The sequence below is a fragment of the Anguilla anguilla genome, chromosome 1, assembly GCF_013347855.1.
Source record: "Anguilla anguilla isolate fAngAng1 chromosome 1, fAngAng1.pri, whole genome shotgun sequence".
Lineage (NCBI taxonomy): Eukaryota > Metazoa > Chordata > Actinopteri > Anguilliformes > Anguillidae > Anguilla > Anguilla anguilla.
Genome location: NC_049201.1, coordinates 59283342 through 59302710, shown reverse-complemented (window position 1 = coordinate 59302710; position 19369 = coordinate 59283342). Strand labels below are relative to the sequence as shown.

General features: G+C 40.1%; 1 protein-coding gene across 2 annotated transcripts in view; it reads left to right on the top strand.

Moving 5' to 3' along the window:
* The window catches only part of LOC118235160 (CUB and sushi domain-containing protein 3-like), a 211847-nt gene that overhangs the window by 99316 nt on the left and 93162 nt on the right, over nt 1–19369 (top strand). For both annotated transcript variants that reach the window (XM_035432226.1, XM_035432235.1), the window contains exons 22-27: nt 858–1060; nt 1891–2082; nt 4037–4175; nt 7997–8184; nt 9044–9238; nt 10398–10514. In XM_035432226.1, coding sequence (XP_035288117.1) covers nt 858–1060; nt 1891–2082; nt 4037–4175; nt 7997–8184; nt 9044–9238; nt 10398–10514 — 1034 coding nt within the window. The remainder of the gene's footprint in view (nt 1–857; nt 1061–1890; nt 2083–4036; nt 4176–7996; nt 8185–9043; nt 9239–10397; nt 10515–19369) is intronic.

The window sequence follows — 19369 nt, the reverse complement described above, 5'->3', positions numbered from 1 at the left end:
AATTCAATTTTGAATAGAGATTTTCCATACAAAACTCACTTTAGTCCAAGTCTACACTTAATTTGTGTCTGTCAAACCGGTCCTATATGTTCTAGGTCGCTTGCTAGTAGTGTTTTTTGTTTCATTAGTGAACAGTATAATGACATCCAAGCTATCTTGCGCTTGAGTAAGTACCTTAATTTTTCTCCAATCTGCCTCCAAGGTCACATTGTCAATTTTCCAATCCCATAATATCTTCTCTCTCGATTTTTGATTGTATTGTACACAATTATCAATGTAATTATCATTGTTATTGTATCCTTGATTTGGGCCTTGGTGTCCTATATTTTGGCTGTTGTGCCCAATTAAATTTTGATTTATCAAAGGACAAACTGGCCTTGCCCTGTAAATGGCTTAATCCCCACCCTGTATTGTAACAAAAACAATAAAATGCTATAATTGCAGCTGTAAACTTTAGTTCCAAGGCTAATATCATTCCTGTTAGCTAATAAATACTGCTAATTTTTAGTGAGGGAATTCTTTGAAATTCACTTTTTCTTTCTGCCAAGTTTAAACACACAGACAGTGAAGTCACAACCACATGTTCGCAATTAAGAGGTAATTTCATGCTACATCTCACTGTACATCAATAATCCACCTTGGAGCTTTCTTTCTTGCCTGGCTCATTGTAGCAACAGATGTGGTCAATGATAATTATTACCTTCTTCGGTTGTTAGTCATTAGTCACCTATTTATTCGAGTAATCATGGAGATGGTTTTTCCCCTGCTCACTCTGAACCATGTGATAGAGCCTTCTTGTTGCACTGTCCCTGGAGTGCTCTTGATTTCCACCTCAATATGTCTTCACTCCCACCCAGCCTCCAGTTCTTGGCATTCGATACAGAGGCATCCCATGACATTCTGCGGATTTGGGATGGGCCCGTGGAGAATGAAATGCTCCTGCGGGAGGTGAGCGGGTCCCTGCTCCCGGAGAGAGTCCACAGCACCCTCAACCGGGTCACCATCCACTTTGAGACCGACTTCTATATCAGCAAGTCCGGCTTCGCCATCGAGTTCTCCAGTGAGTCTCTCGACCGGAATACAAAGAACTGAATAACAGCTACTCGTTATTCTTCTGATCCTTTTTTTTTTTTTTTTTTTTTTTGAATTTTACTCCTGTTTTCTCCATTTGGAATTCCTGATTTGAGTGCATTTTTGCTTTGGCTGAGCCCTCCTCTGTACATTCTGCAAAGTGCATGTGCCGTCCTCTAAAACTCAAAGCAGATGATTCTGTTCATCTGGCAGTCCACCAGTTAAGCTTGCACAGACACTGAGAAGAACATATGTTCTAATTTATGATAGAACATGACACAGATGCTGCGTCAACTGAAATCCCTCCCTTCCTGAGTAAAGCTACAGCCAGTTTTCTGCTGTGCCCAGTCCTTACATCCATTTCACTGCCCAGGCTAAGTAATTCTGAAGCTATTCCTGATTCATTTAAAATGAAAATCTGTTTCCTGCCAAAGTTTTCTGCCATTATTACATTACTTGATATTACATTCAGTTGGCAGACACTCTTATCTACAGCAGCTTAGGGAAGTGGAGAACATGGGTATAATACTAAAGTGCAATATCACCAAGAAGACACATTTATAATCAATGAGCTTAAAGTTAAATAACAAAACTATTAGTATTGTAAACAACCACTATACTGGTTACCTTTCTGTATACAGCTATACATACCTACTGTATACCATTATCCAAAAATAAAATCCACCTAGAAGGAGGATTGGTAAAGATTGTACTTTATTGCAACCTCAGTACGGCAAATAGGTCCTCACCATATACAACCTTGAATGAAATTGTTACCCACAGTGAACTTCTGTAGCTAATTTTATCATACCATCCCAGGTTCAGTAGCAACAGCCTGCAGAGACCCTGGTGTGCCCATGAATGGCAGTCGCTATGGTGATGGGAAGGAACCTGGTGACACGGTCACCTTTCTCTGTGACCCGGGTTATGAGCTTCAAGGAGAAGCGAAGATTGCATGCATTCAAGTGGAGAATCGATACTACTGGCAGCCTAGTCCTCCTGTCTGCATTGGTGAGTTTTAAAGTTATCAGCTGGTCAGTAAATCGGTCAGTCAATTCCTGTGCTGTTTGACAATGGGATGTCTCAGAGAAGTTTATTTGTTTATCTGGTCACTTGAAGAAAATTCTGCATAATGGGTAATCACAGTGTTTTCGAAGCTTAGCTTTTACTTTCTGTCCAATCAATAGATATATTATTGTTTTGTTTCTTAATAGCCTCTTTGGACTTGTTTTCCTCAGGGGTGCAAGGCATTGCAAAGGTTCTGCTCCTCCCACCAGCACAGTGTAAAGTAACTGCCAAGGAACAATAAGAAATATGACAGGCAAATGGATGGTTAGCATTGGCTGTAATCAAAAGACCTGATCATGCATGAATAATAAGCACGAATCAGCAGAAATTCTGTGTACAAAAATCTGATTCTGGCTGCCAGTGTACAGAAACCAGTCTGGCTGTTGTTTGTAGCTGCACTGAATATTTGCTTTGCCTATCTTAGTATTAGCTCAGTAGAATAGTAGGATTGAATTGATTAGCACTCTGTGTGTCTTACCATTGCCCATAGTTATGGGGATTTTGAATGGAGCGTGATTCTTCAGCACTTGAATTACCTTGAACATCAAAGACTAATTAAAAATGTATCGTTTTGTGGGTCCAGGTCCCATATTCAGATATTCAGCACCAGCCCTGTGTGGGATGTCACACAGTTGGCTTCGGTGTCACCTGGGGACAGAGGTATTCGATTGATAGGGTGTTCCGTGCCTCATCACACAGCTGCTGCACTTGCGGCTAATCAGGCTCCCGCTGTCTGCGTGTGCTTCCTGCATAAGTAGCGCAGGGTTGGGGCAAATTCATTTCCAGTCAGGAAATTAATAGAAATTCTATCTATGAATTGAAAAGTGTCTGTAATGTCGCATGAGGATTTTACATGCATTTCAGAGAGCATGCACTCTAATTCCAGCCATTGTGATTTGATGAAGGATGAAGCGGTTATGAGACTGGCTTACAGCTGTAATTAAAAAAAAAATGTAGTTTCTTATTTTAGTGACAGTCTAAGAAACAGTTGCCAATGTAAAGTGTGATAATGTTTCATAACATGTTGTTATGCAACCAGAAATAAATTAATATTTAATTTAAAATAGCCTTCAAACTTTGCACTTGAAAAGCATTCATGCTAGCAAATCTAAAGTGCTGTTTTTGAACACAAAATTGCTTTGTATTTATTTACTAATCAACTTAAAAATCAGAGCTTTATCTTGATCTTTAATTTAATTATATGAAAAGGCGCAATTGCAATATTACTCAAAGGGATTTAAAAAATCTATTTTAAATAATATATTTTGTCTTATATAGTCCTGTTCAGGCAATATGAATTGTTTATATTATAATTGAGAATAACTACACCTAATAATAAGAAGAAGAAGAAAAAGAAGAACAAGAAGAAGAACAATAACAAGAACAATAAAAAAACTGAATGGTGGGATGGTGGTGAAGTGGATAGCTGTTACCTCACAGCAAGAAGGTCCTGGGCTCAAATCCCAGCTGGGGCCTTACTGTGTGGAGTTTGCATGTCCTCCCTGTGTCCGCGTGGGTTTCATCCTGGTACTCTGGTTTCCTCCCACAGCCCAAAGCCATGTAGGCAAACTGGATAGTCTAATTTGCCCGTACTTATAGGTATGAGTGCGTGATCGAGTGGCGTATGTGCCTTTGATGAATTGGCGACCTGTCTAGTGAGTATTTCTGTGTTGAGATAGGCTCCAGTCTCTCCACGACCCGACCAGGAATAAGCAGGTTAGATAATGGATGGATGGGTGAAGAAACTGAAGAAATAAAAAAAATAATGTTAGCATGAGCCTTTGTTCAGCATCAGCATTATAATGCCAGGACTTTAATTGTTTGTATGAGTAAAAGTCATAGCTACTGTGTGTTTGCTGTGTTATCTATGTGTGTGTGTGTGTGTTTCTCTCCACAGCTCCATGTGGGGGAAATCTGACAGATTCTTCCGGGTTCATCCTATCCCCAAACTTCCCTCACCCTTACCCTCATAGCAAGGACTGCGACTGGCTTATCGCTGTCAATTCTGACTATGTCATATCCCTGGCATTCATCAGGTAATGTAAGATGTCCTTAACTCTTTCCATTCTTTGTTTCTTCAATCATTTCTCTAACTATGGAATACATTGCGAAGTGATTCTAAAACGGATGAGTTTATTGCCAGTGTTCTCTGTTCATGTGGATGTATAGAGCGGTTGATTCAGTGTTTCTAAAATGTATCTGAAGATAACACTTCAGATGTGTTTTATGTAGCATTTATAATAGTGCTTCATCAAAGGTGGGCGATGAGGGCCATATCTGTTTCTGGCTTGCATGCCAACTTATGGCCATAATTACTTCATTAGCCGTAACATTTATGCCATCTGATATTTTCGCTACATTTCTTGGTAAGCGCATGAATGACAGCCAATATAGTTCTTGATTACCTATATAAAACGGTCTGTTGTGATCTAATCTACTCGTGAACCAGTGTTGGTGTATGCAGCCAATTAGCTCACTTAGCCTGGGTAAATGGTGTAAATAAAAACCTGCATACACACTGGCCCTCCAGGACTGGAATTTCCCACCTTTGTGCTACGTGATTTTTTATAAAATTGTGTTAGTTATTGTAAACTGGGTGTATGCATGCTTAGGGGATAACCAAAGAATAACCAAAAGAATATAACCAACTTTGTGATTGCAATATAAGGTAATCCGGCTACTCACAATTCTTTGGTCACAGAATGAGCTATGAGTTAAAAGCCGGCTTTTTTTGTTTTAAGCGTCACTTTAATGTCTAGTTTTTAGTGTTCAGTGATGCTTCCAATTAAGATAGAAAATAATACTCTTTAAAATTGTTTCCTGTTATAACAGCACTCTTAATTGGACTCGATTTCTATTTAAACTTTGCAGTGCAGGGTGAGGACCAACAGCTAAGAACTCCGCAGGCAGTTAGAGGCTGAGACAGGAAGGAGCTCGCAGTGGCAGACTTGAGTTACTGTGGCCTCTTTGATGTGCTGCCAGGCCTCTCAGTTTTAAAGTTACCAACACCTCAAATCTGCACTGTCAAAAAAAGAAGAAAAATTAGCTCTCTACTGAACCTTCCATCAGAAGCTGACATTTCCTCTGGGTGTGAGCTGGCTGACGGCGCTGGAGCTAGAGAGTCCTGATGCATGACCCGCTGTCTGCCTGGAGCTTGAGACGGCAATGGGGTGCGGCGCCAGAGATCTGAGGTCCGGGTTTCTCTCCTTGGAAACCGCGGCTTTGAGAAGGCCGACTGGGCCGGAAACGCAGCCTGCCACTCCGCTGCCAGATCTGTAAACTGCCATGCGGCTCAGAGGAGTCTGTGAGCCCGCTGCACAAGAGCTCTGCAGACACACCGCGCCCAAAGCAAATGTCCCCGACAGCTACGATAGTCTCATTATTCGACCCATGCCCCTCAAGTGCCTCGAGTCCGGGGATGAATTGTCCTGCCATTGGCCAGTGACGTGACTGAAATGTAACCAAACTTAGTGTATCATCACGTATCAGGGATAAAGTAATGTGGTATGTGCGCAGTAAAATGCTCAGTGTTGAATTAACTCCCTGTTGGAATTATGTGTACTCTGTTAGAGTTGGATTAACACTGGACATTTTCCTGTGTGTCAAAATAATGTAGGGTATTCTTGTTTCTAACTACTCAACTAGTGCTTGTTGGTGCGGAAGGGAAAGCACATCACAGTAAGAGTGTGCTTGGTCCTTTCTTTAGCTCAGCTTCCCACTCCTACCTCCTGAGTGCCATGTGGATGAGCAGCGATGTAAAATCAGCTTTATGACACTCCTATGCGTGCACTTCCAGAGCGAGATGATTTGATTACACAATAATCTTCGCATCTGATGAAAATGTGCATGTTCTCTTGCTCGGTTGGTGTGCGAAAATGAACAACATACGAATGAACACGATGAAAAAACTTCGTAAACAGCGAAAATCTACACTTTTTAAAATCAAATTATTCATTGTGCTATTGATGTGACTGCTCAACATTTTTCAGTCAGGCATGAAGCTGATAACGTGGCTACAGGCAAACTTAACTCTAGTGCAACCAGCCGTTTATTTAGCTGAGTAAATCAATTGCAGCATGGCTGTTTTCCAGATCGAGGTTTGAAATATCCTTTTGGTTCACATGCCTGCTTTCATCTATTCTTTCAGTGAAAAGCTGACCTGATTTACTCAATATCTAAGTAGGAATAAATGTCATCTGTTCTGAAAAAATTGCATGTGAAATTTGCCTTTTCTCAAATGAATGTCACAATTTCACATGCGAATTTAACATTTACACATGTGAATGAAATTCTGACACATGAAAAGAAAACGGGTCACATGAAGTGAAATGTTGGGTGTTCACATTTTTTGTGTAAGTGATACAATTGCATAAATATTTCATGGGTTATGTAGTTTTGATTTACATTTATCCACTCTCAGATTTTTGCATCCTCAGTGTGAGATATCCCTCAGTTTAATATGCACAAATTTTAAAATAACTCATATTAAACAAGCAAATGCCATCCACTGCATATTTTGGTAAATAGGATATTTACTATACTAAATATGAATTATACCTGCTAGCTCAGGGCAGCAGACACAATTAAAAACAATGAATTGCGCAAATAAAGACATGGTATGAAGGTGAAAGTAAGGTAACACCGTTTTAAAAAGAGACAACATAACAAAATAATAAAAAATATAAATAGCACAACAGAATAAAATGAATTAACAGCAAGGCTAAAATAATTTGTTTTGAAAAGATTTAAAATGTGTATGTCGGCATTTCTAATGACCTCCACAGTAATAAAAAGTTTTCAATCGTTTCAAAGCCTCAACAGTGAAACCTCAATCTTCTTCTTTTTTTTTAGCTTTGCTGGTGGAACATTAAAGAGACAAGCAATGCAATCAAACTTTGTGAAGTGGTTCTGCAGATACAAAACCACTAAATCAGAGTTGGATGTGCTGTAGTCATTTCAGATCTACAGAAATTCAGTTATTGGGAAATTCTACCACATAAGAATTGTTTTTCAGTGTTATTTTCCATTTATTTCATTTTCAGAGCAAACATATTTGACCATAGCTGGCACTGGAAAAACTTCCACTCATTAAATTCAATATATTTGTATTAGCTATTTCTAGAACATATAGTATGTCAATTAATGAGGAATCTACCCACACAAAGATTTATTTACACTGATATATCTCTAATATTCAAATCAGTCTTGTAGCAGGTAATTAGATCAGATTGAATTAGATCAGTCTCTTTGTAGAAAAAAACCTTTTTGTTATCAATATCCAGGTAGTTTATAAGTAATGAATGCCTCTTGCCGCTTTTTCCTCATGTTTGAATGAATTCAAGTTTTGAAAAATATGCTATTTGTATATGCTTACCAACAACAGAGAACTGGAAGTATTAAGCTCTCAAATCCATCGTTATTCATAGTGTCAGATAATTGCACATTAATGTCATATGTTTTTGTCATTAAATCCTGCCTGGAAACATGTACTGTATGGTAGAAACAATTCAGTCATGTCTGCTCTCTTGTTCTGGAATTTGTTTTTCCTCCAAGTGTTTGCATGAGAAGGGCAGGAAGCCCATATTGAACATGACAGATTCTTAAACATTCTCAGATATGCTAGACATTGCTGTGTCTTTGGATCTAATTAACAAGTCTTCTTATTGATTTATATGTTTGTTTTGTTGGTGCCTATATCCTGGGCAACTTACAGACATTATTGAATTATGCAGAATACACCACTATCTGAAAAGCATCACAGCGATTCCTGTGCAATGCTTTATTATTTGCAACATTCTTGCAGAACATCATTGTCACAACCTGACCTCGGTATACTTCTTTGTTGTCTCTCTCCCAGCTTCAGTATCGAGCCCAACTACGACTTCCTGTACATCTACGATGGTCCAGACAGCAGCAGTCATCTGATTGGTAGCTTTCAGGACAGCAAGCTGCCCGAAAAGATCGAGAGCTCCTCCAACACCATGCACTTAGCCTTCCGCAGCGATGGCTCCGTGAGCTACACAGGATTTCACCTGGAGTACAAAGGTGGGAAAGGGGTCATTTGATATTGCTTGCCTTGACATTTGGTGTTTCTGAAGAGGAACTCTAATCCCTGCTGTTTGTATGTCTGGGGGGGGGGGGGCTAATGTAACATGTCTGCTACTTACAGGTTATTGCAACAAAAGCAGAAGTACTGTCTGCACAGAGAGTGCAATGATGTAATATTATGACTAATATGGATTTTTTTTATTTCCAATAACCATGCATTACATATCTGAGGGAATGGAGCCTTTTATCTACTTACCTGTATTCCACTCATTCCAGTGCTCACATTTCTTCACACATGCTAAATATTTAGGAAACAGGCAATTATGACCCATCCATTGTATTTGTATATCATAATCTGCTTAGTTAGAGAAATTATATACAATAATGGGCTGGTTTTCCTGGTTATTTAGACTGCATTAATATAGCAGCAGTAATATGCTGCCATTACTATAATGGATGACTGCAAGATGAGATTGAATAAACATTTAAGAAGGATCTTCAATCACTGTATTAATGGAGAAATCGAAAGTAACATTTAAGTATTGTATATTGTCATCGAAGCCAGCAAAAAATAATTAAACATTGATTTTTGAGTTGAAAGGCATATAAACAACAAAAGCTTAGTGGCTGACAACTATGAACATTTTTTTTACTTTGAGCAGCCGCAAATTCCAGTTGTCAGTAATATTATGCAATTGCGCCCCATGTTAATGGAACGTCAGTTATTATTCAGTCTTAGCATGGCACTGCTGAGCATTCCCACAGCTTCTGCCTCGGCGCATTCTCCCTCCGCCGTTACTGCACTGCATGTGACATCGTTGGCTGGTGTGGTAATTACCGCTGTGTTCCCATGAAGCCAAGCTGCGGGAATCCTGCTTCGATCCCGGCGGGGTGATGAACGGGACCAGACTGGGGACCGACTACAAGCTGGGATCGTCAGTGACGTTCCGCTGCGCGCCCGGATACGTGCTGCAGGGCTACTCTACCCTCACCTGCATGATGGGGGACGACGGCAGGCCGCAGTGGAACAGGGCCCGGCCGAGTTGCCATGGTAACGGCATGCTACTCTTGGGGTTGTGGGAGGGGCTCCGGGCCCCCAGGTTATCCGCTGCTCTTTAGACCATTTACACTGTCAAGCTTGTTCAATGAAGGCTGTAATTTACTGAACTAGATGATCATAAGCTCTGATTTAAAGGCACCGCCAAGCTATGCCGTACATACTGTACCTTACATCGATGGAGTGAACGGCCAGTGGAATCAGGTCAGGGCATAATTATGGAGTTGGAAGAGCATCTTAATCCATCCAGTCAGCTGCCACCTAACATCCCCAGAAGAGGAACGTTTTGTAGACTGTCAGGGTGGAGATCAGGGACAGGGATACAGTTACTGGGCATTCACATGGACAGCATGTGCATACATGTCGGCATGCGTGTGCACACATGTCAGCCTAACGGATGAATGAACCTCAAGCTGAGGAATTCTCTCTTTTTAAGCCCTTTCTTCTTTGTGGCTGCTGAAGGTCCATCACGCGGCTATATAACGCGCAGTACTGCGAGGATGTCCGTGTTAAACGATCCCTGAGCTTTCTCTGCTCGCAGAAAGACTCCCAGCCCCGTGCGCAGTTTTACTGCCTTGTTGTGACTGATTCTGCCCTTGAGTAGCAGGCGATGTCTATCTCTTGATGAACGAGGCTCCCTTTGCTGACATCATGCCCACCTGCCACCTCAGCAGTCTGAGGGGATCATACATCAAAAGCACGTCACCTGCTTCATTAGTAATGCATCCTCAGACAGGAGTGTAAATATGTATATACAATCAAATGAACGAGCAATAAATGGTAAACTCTGGCAAAATACTTTATAAATGATTCATAAAGGGTTTGTTGGCAGGAGACAGCACTTACTTCTGTTAAATGTTTATGGAGGTAATTGACAGAACAAAGCCATTCCAAATGATGACTCAGGTATGGTTTCATGCCTTTTTTTAAAAAATTGTTTTTGTTTTTTTTTTTCCCCCCCAGAATGACTGAGCATGCATATCTGTTCTAATTGTCCCTTTCATTTTGAGTTATAATCAAAATAAAAGGTTTGCATGCCTTCCGGCGGGAGTGTTTCTGCTTCTTCTCTCACAGCAGCCTGAGAGAGTGCCAGTGCTGTCGATTAGCTCTTTCTGTGAGTGCTGAATCCGCCACTTTGCCTTTGTACCCGCAGCTCCTTGTGGAAGTCGGTCCACTGGGACAGAGGGCACAGTCCTGTCACCCAGTTTTCCCCGAAACTACACCGCGGGACACAGCTGCGTCTACGCCATCTCTGTCCCGAGGGAATTCGGTAAGGGCGCCGCGTTTATACTGGTGGCGTCTGATCCCAGTCTTTATAATCCGCTGCCCTGAGGGTTTTAGGGATGCTTTTCAACCATCTGCTCACCGCCACGTGAGACATCGGGTCATCCCGGGTCTCGTCCAGTCAGTAGCTTCAGTTTAACCAGTATGCAGTTAAGCCCTGAGTTCGAATGGGGGCCAGAACCCTGCAGAACTCACTGTGGATGCCGCTGATTTGGACGAATGCAGAATGTTACCCTTTCTTTTCTGTGCTGAGTTACATTCGCGGCAGCCCCTCCCCATGCTGTGCTCAGCTGCAGGAGGAATATTCATTTTTTTTCCCTGTTTGACTATTTAAGAGCAGTGGTTTGAGAAGGAAAGCATGGTCACCTAGCAACAAGCAACCTGTAAACTAGTTATTTTCTTAAAGAAGGCTTATGCAAGACAGCAACACAGAAAAGCTAATATCAGGATATGAAGGTCCCAGCACATTATGTTATGTATTTGTTTAGAAGATGCCTTTATCTTGCTTATTATTCTGTAAAGCAGAGTGTATTTAATTGTAGAATTCCTATGAATCACCCAACTCAGTGGCAAGCCCGATTGAAGCTAAAACCTGATTTGAAGTCTGCATTTTATGGACTTGAAGATCCATTTTCCTTTTGAGTGGCAGTAATGGCCTCTCTCACAGGACTGTGGTCTGTCCATGCCTGGGCTGCATTGCGAAATAGCAGCATATGATACAAGTGTCAAATTACTGTTATGGGAACATCACATAGGGGCTAAAGATTCATGGGATACAATACATCAGGAGACAAATAAGAGAAGCAACAGTACTTATTCAGTGGTGCTTATTTGCTGGTTGCTTGAACATGAAAATATCTTATATAGATGTAAGTACCGAAAGCGATGTAATCCATGTTATTGTTTAAGAAGGGGCAGTGGTGCCAATCATAATACTCTGTTGGGACAGTCTGAGCTAGAGAGCCATTTGTATAACAGTGTTAGTCTGAAGACTAGCTCTTCTGCAAAATGTTCACTTTCGTATTGTTATCGCATGAATTGGAGCACAGCAAGCTTTCACTGTGTCAAAATGATGTGGACGTACACAGTATTAGGTACACTTACTGCAGTATGAGAGTTGGTAGATCTGTCTTGTATGTGTGATCTCTTTTCAAGGTAAATGTCGAAAATATTATCTTTAACAGTATTTTGTGGAAAATGTTTCTGTCAGACTCATGGAGGGAAGATATTCTGATGCATAGTATGCTTTCTAGAGTGTTGGCCAAAATAATGCAGGATAAAATCATAAACGTGTCAAGTGTTTCGCAATCTTGACCACTGTCTGTTCAAACAGGTTTCTTAATGGAATGTGAAAATTTGTAGAACAGAATGAAATTGAAGTCATGTATTTCTTTTTTCACCTTTCTTTGCATGTATTCAGTGTCATCTTAAAAAAAAAATCTCTGGCAGTATATGTATGTGATTGCTGACTGCTCATTATTGCTTCTTTTGTGCTAAAATGTACTTAGAACAGGCCATTATATCAGACTGATCTCATATATTTTGATTGAGTACTAGATGATGTCCTCCCTTTGTTTATCAAACAAGATGTCATATCTTCTTAACTACCTTATCTATTCAGCTGTATGCTTGACTAGTTCTGCCAGTCATGTCTATGAGAATGTGTTACATAGCAGAGAATGAGCACCTGCAGTGGTTAATGATTTCTGGGCACTGATTCCCCCCCCGGTCAAAATAAAACCAGAAGAGGCTCTGGGAACATTTTATGCTAGCATGCTGTTAACCGGTTTCCCACATTATGTGAAGATATGATCTCCAAATTATCCCATCGGAAAAGGAGAGGTTCATAGTTTACATTCTGATTTCCTGTAGACTTGCTTACCGGCTGTCTGTGAGTGCCGCTTTTTTCACCCAGCCTTACTTTTGTCTGGTGAGGTGAACAATTCAATTTAATGAGCCCGCTATGTCAGCCCGTGCACATACAGTAGACGTCAGGCAACCTGAGCAGGGTTTGCACTGTGCTTATCTGAAATATAACAGGCGAAATGGCTTATCTGTTTGTCATACAGCGCGTACCAGGTGTGAAGATTGTTACTCCTCCTACTCTTAGTACTGCTCACCCATCTGTCTGCTGTTGGTATTGTGTACATTTGAAGTGAAGCGCAAGTCTGGTGCTCTCCTGGGTCAGATTTGAATTTAATTTGAATTTTTCATGAGAATAGAATGCTGTTAAAGCCGCACTCCTGCGAAGCTCATGCAATGCTTCATTGTTCTGTCACAGAAAATGATATCAGCAGCATTTCAAACAATGACAGGTTTCATTTGGAAGGGAAATTACTCACAAAGACCCGCTGTTCAGTCTGATTTGCACTCGCGGAGGCCTTTTCCTCTCTGACGGTCCCCCTGGTGATTAAGAAAAAAATGTATAATTACCTCTAAAGTATTACAGTGAGCACTCACCATTTATGCCTCTCAAAGTCTTTGGTGTATCACACAGGCGTGTGTAAGGAGCATTGACCCTGACCCTAAGCCTGCAAGACAATGACAGGTTTATACACTACAGATCTAGTGATAGAAGACTTTAAAAAGTGCTTTAAAAAAAACATCAGCAATGTTTTTTTTGTTTGTTTGTTTGTTTTAATTGGCTGCTACAATTCTGTTTCTGTGGTTTAATTTTCCAGATGAATCTCAACCTGAATGCAGCGGTTATTTTCATATGAGAAAGGGTAGTAGTTTGCAGTGTGTGAAATTTTCTTTTATCAAGAAAAATTGTCAAAAGCAAAGCTGCAGATTTTTAAGTAGTGCTATGGATGTATGCCTCAGGATAGATTGGCTTCACTCCTTTGTCATGTTTTTTCTCAGCTAATCTCCCCTTATATGTTTGCTAATTCTCCTCCTTATTTTTGATTACTGTTAAATGTTTAATGGAATCAGGCTTACAAAGAAATCCTTTTAAGTATTTATATATAATCTTTGTATACACCGTCCTTATTCCTTACCGACAGACTCCTGTGTGTGTGTCTCATTATTAATAAGTACCTGGTGAGAATAACATACTGTTGCATAACATAGCTTTCAACTCAGAGTATGACGTTATGCATAACTATTGTATAGTATCATAATATGGAAAAAGTGAGAGTAAAAACATAGGATCTACTGAATTTTTGTTGTGTCATCACATTTAGCAGTGGCCATTTTATTTTTAGAATGTATTTTTATTCTCTCATGAAAGTCATTTAAAGTTATTTTCAAACCTCATTTCCTGTTTGTCAGCAGGCCGAAATTTTTAATAGCCTCCTCTCATTACTTAGTGAAGCATCTGTATATTTATTTTAATAACTAAAATCTTGTATTGACGTAAGTGCTGTGGTTATTTATGCAGATGCTATGTTATGAAACATGGTCAGCTATTGATAGGGTCATAAAAAATAATGGCTTCATATTAAGCTATTATGATGCAGCTGGCTACCAGTATCAGAGCTTTTAAATCTTAGAAGGAAACTGACGTTGAGCATGAAGGCTTCTGTTAGTACTATTCATCATTTTGTAGTTGTGGTTTAATTTTACACCTAACTGAACTTTAGGTTATCTGAAATGCATACGAACGCTTGTGGGACATTGTGGGAATCATGGGATAGTCATCCAGGATCTGAGGGATGTGCATAGTTTGTGCATGTGGATAGTTATCAAAATCAATTAATTCTATTTTTAATAAGCTCCTTTAGAAAATGGCCATTGCTCCAGAATGGAATTAAAGCATAGAGAGTGGTGTCCTAAAGGCGATTCTTTTGAAATCGAGAGTAAAATCTATGGTTAGTACACAATATCAAATAATTAAAAGAATAAATAATAAGAAGGGTTTGAAGTGGCCTGGTCTGCTTTATATTTGAGCTCGTCCCAGAAGCTATTTGTCTTTTATTTTCATGTCAATATCAAATGTGAGCATCATATTTTGCTACTGTATCCATATCTCAATCTCTCAATTCTCACCTTCACACTGATAATGTACCACCTTCCCTCATCAGTTTCTAACTGAAACGTAAACCAAGCATCATTTTCCAGACCGCCCAATACTCTAACAAATAAATCACACATACACACACACACACACACACACACAGGCATGCATTCACACAAATATGCACTACACACTTGGAAGTACGCTCTCTCACTTCTCTGTCTCTCTCTCTATCTTTTGCACACATGGAAGCAAATACTCTTACAAACAGGAGCTTAAATACTCATACACAATAATCACTGCTTTTGGATCTTAGTGTTACATCAAGATCAATGTTGTAAATACCAGTATGTGTTTTGTATAAATATTTTATTATTTCTAAGCACTGACCTATTCATATAATATATATATATATCTGTATTTTTTTTTTTTTTTTTTTTTGGGGAGTGGGGTTAATGTCTTCTGTCCACACTCTACCTCCCCTGTGTTCTCTCTACAGCCCTAGTCCAGTGTTTGATTTCCGTTTCTCAGAAATAAACTAATAAATAATCCAAGCTTGGAGCCCAGAAATTTTGGGTTGAAGGCCAGTTTCCCTGGCCACTAGGCCACGTTGTGTTCGAATACAGATTATGTTTTTATAAAGCCACACATTTCCCATTTCCCACAGCTTGCCAGGCATTCATAAGTGCTAAGCCAACCAGTAAAACATCTTGGAGATGCCAAGCAGGTGATTTTTTCTGGGTACAATAATAATGCTCCATTAGTCAGTGGTACTTTTCTGCCCCGCCGCAGCTGGTGCCATATGACATATCCATGAACACATACAATGCAGTTGCCATAGCTATTGTCAATTGATTATTGAGTTATATAATTTGTTGTATAATTCAATGTTTTTGAAATTCTTCTATTTCCAAAACCTCCTCTTCATGTCCTAATATTGGTTAGTAAATTTGATTTCATCCTTAATATTTACCCATGAGAGGTTAGCTGGGGTCAACAGGGTGCTATTATTATGGGCCACCCACAAATGAATTAACATTCACAGCTTATGAGCCTCTTTGAGAAGATGTCATTCATATAAATGTCATTTGAGTTCATTTAATTAGAGGAGCTTAACTTATTACAATAATGAAAAAACAATTTGTAAACACATAGCATTTATTAGGAAGTGACTCATTACAGATGACAGGACTGTCATGTGTATGCAAAGCGTGGCTGTATTCAGTCATTATAGAGGATTTTCGGAGGTAGTCTCCTGTTGCTAGTTCACTGCCGGTCATGTGACCTTGTGGTTGTTGAGTGTGGTCCTTTGCTGCACTCATGCCGATGGAATTATGATGAGAATCATTGGCTGGTCTTTCACAGGTACCTTTCAGAAATTCTCTTTGTTGCAGTTCCTTGCCTGTATATTGGTGTTGTCTTATTTATTTTGGATTTTTTTTTTTTAAATACAAACATATGCAAAGTACCAGTCAAACTCATCAAGTTGCCACAACTGGCCCAGCATAGATATAGGTGTCAGTCTATCCAAAAGTAAGATATAAAACCAAGATTCTATGACCTTGACTTGCCTTTTTAATCCAAACATATCCAATCTGAGGGTTGGATTACATATGGCGTACTGATGTCACACCTGATTGATGGTGAAGCTCCCTATACTTGTGGACTAGACTTATAGCCCTTTCTCGACCCCTCACAACCCTCTTTTTTTTTGGGGGTGACAAATCTCTGACGTCTCATCTTTCTCAAAAGATGAGAAAGGATTATTCATGTGAAGTTAAAATGCATTAAGTATAATTTGACAAGGATACAGCTACCTGTACTGAGGTTAATGTCCTGGTTGAATCATTGGGCCATTTCCCGCATACTCATTGTCTGTTCAGACAGATTATTTTTCTAACGGCTGCCTTTTCAATGCCGCATGCAAATGACAAGGCCTCCACTTAATCCACTGCAGTGCTTTGGTAATGCTCTGTGCTGGGCGGATGTAAAACAAGGATCTTGCAGTGATACCCCTGATTTATCTCTCTTGCTTTGATTTGTTCTTAATGGCTATAAAAAAGATAAAATAAAACAAAATATTGGAATAGCTGTGATGTGTGTGTGTGATGTGGGCACGCACATATGTGAGTGTGTGTATGTGTGTGCATCTTGGTGTACGTTTGTGTTCATGTGTGTGGGTTTCTGTGTGTGTGTATGGTTTGCACTTAAGTCTATGTGCATAGTTTGAACTTATTCTTATCAAATTGTTAATGTCAGTGAACTACTTGGCAGGTCATCTGCCTCTCTGTTCTGTTATATTGCTGTATTGCTGTTGGCATCAGTAAAGAAATGCTGTATCTGGTACCTCCTAGAGTTGGTGCTTTTGTTTTGTTTTTTGTACTCTTTCTTTACAGTTTGTCAAAAAGCTATTTCATGGCACCTCTGGCCTCACAGTGCGTTTGGAAGAGAAATGATTTTTCCTCAGAATCAAGTGCAGATAGCTTCCCTCCACCATAGCTTCAGTGCGAGTCTGAGGAGAGAGAGGTCTGTTCCAAGTGAATACCATCCATTACGGCTGGATTCAGTGTATGTGGGGTATGACAGGGATGTTAAGTCTTATTCATGATAATCACAATGGAGCTGTTACAGTCAGTCAGAGGGATATGCCCATGGCTTTGAAATGGAGATCTGCAGAGCATTTGATGGGGAAGGGAGAGTGCAGCTTTAATACTATTGGAAGCATCAGAGTGGAATGAAAGGAGGGCCAGAACACTGGAAGAAAAGGAAGAACTGTGTAGTAACAGTAGGCAGACCTGAAGGATCTAATTGGACGGTTCTTCCTGTGAGTTCTGACAGTGTCCTACTCCTATTTATGCACAACAGTGATTCTGGGGGGATTTATAGTATGCAAAGTGTGCAGTACAGGGGATATGGGCAAAGCAGCGTAATCAAGTGTGCAAAGGACATGGCCAAGCGCTGTTTGTAAAGAGGGCTATTTAGCAAAGGCTCCAGTTAGATGAGTGTATGTAAGGGTGCACTTAGAGGGCTGTGTGTAAAATGTGCAGTTAGTGGACTGTGTGTAAAATGTGCAGTTAGTGGGCTGTGTGTAAAATGTACAATTAGTGGGCTGTGTGTAAAATGTGCAGTTAGAGTGATGTGTGTAAAATGTACAGTTGGTGGTGTGTGTAAAATGTGCAGTTAGAGTGCTGTGTGTAAAATGTGCAGTTAGTGGTGTGTGTAAAATGTGCAGTTAGTGGACTGTGTTTATAAAGTATAATCAGAGGGCTGTACGTGAAATATTCAGTATGTACTACGTGCAGTTATAGGGAGGAGAGAAAACTGACACTGATTTGCAAAATGCACCGTCAGCATTTTGGTGGCATATAATCACCTTGGTATAATTCTGAGGGCTTTGGTAGACTGAGAACTTAATGATGAACTCCATAGAATATAATTTTCTGAATAGATGATGCAGATAATTCATTGCAACATTCCATCAAGTCAGAATATTTCTGTGGTTTGCAGGTATGGTTTCAATTTCTCTGTCTTTAGCTGTGTCACTGAACCAGCCTACTGCCTTTATTAGGTATTTAAATCCAAATGTGCTGTCCTTTCGTTATTCTGGACTAAAATGTAGTCTTGACAATTCATCTTTTTTTCTACGGCACAAGTATTTACAGTTATACTTAATTGTTTTTGTTTTTTTACCGTCTTTCTTGGCAGGCTAATACAATCCACATTCTCTGTGGTAACTGTTATCAGACTCATTTTGGAGAACACAAGTATGGTCAGAAGAAAAGATTAACACACAGGCTGAAGACACAGAGTTGGAATTTACAGCACCCCGGCAGCCAGTCCAGAAAGGGTTTCTCCCACATCTGTCCAGTAGATAACAAATCACTCAAAAAATTAAAGTCAATAAATAAATAAATGGTCATGGATATGTTATGTGTCATTATTATTAAGAAATAATAGCAATAGTAAAACCAATAGCATCACAGTGTAACTACAGCAGGTAATGGTGTGCTGGTATGTCTCTTTTCAGTCTTTGTTCCAGGTTATTTCCCTGCAGTCACTGAGCTGAGAGTAAAGGTGCTTTTTGTCTCTTTACTGTGTCAGGGAGGAGGATGGAATAGAAATCACAGCAGATAATATTAGGGAGGCAGGAAGAGGTGAAGAGGAGAAGCCAGGGCATGTTTGAGGTAGCCCTGCCTAGTGAACCAAGTACAAACCAACAGACCAGTGTCTGAATTCTATCTGAAATATTAACTTTATTAAATTAGACTTGGTTTCCATGTCATTCTTTTTCAATATCTGTTTCCTTAGGTGTGTGTGTGTGTGCGTGCGTGCGTGCGTGCGTGTGTGCGTGTGTGTGTGTGGGTGCGTGTGCTTTCCATGCAGAAGAATGAGGAGCAGTGAATGTATTTGATTCATGTTTGAGACCCTCCTGCTGATCCCGTCCATCTGTAACCTCCTGCTCACTTGCCTGTGAGTGCAGACCCAATCCGTTTGCGGCTCTCAGCTCCTTCACTCACCACAGGAAACAGAAATGCTGTCTCCTGGGTGGCTGAGTGTCATCCAGGTTCACTTCCCCTATTTAAGAAGCCAGAGAAAGATATCATTACCCTGAGCTGTTTACTCTGGAAGTAGAAAGAAACAAATCTGTGCTTCAGGGCCGTCACAGGCGAGTCTCTTATAAGGATTTCTGTAGTGAAGCAGGAAATGCATTCTCTGCACACCTGTTGAAAAGACCCTTGCGTGTCATTGTACCCCCGCAATCACAAACCAGCCCAAACAACTGAGAATTCAACCAATGACCTTCTCAAGTCAGAGTTGGTACTGTCACCACCAGCATGTCAAATGGATCCAATTTAATACGTATTGTGATGTACAGTACTGCT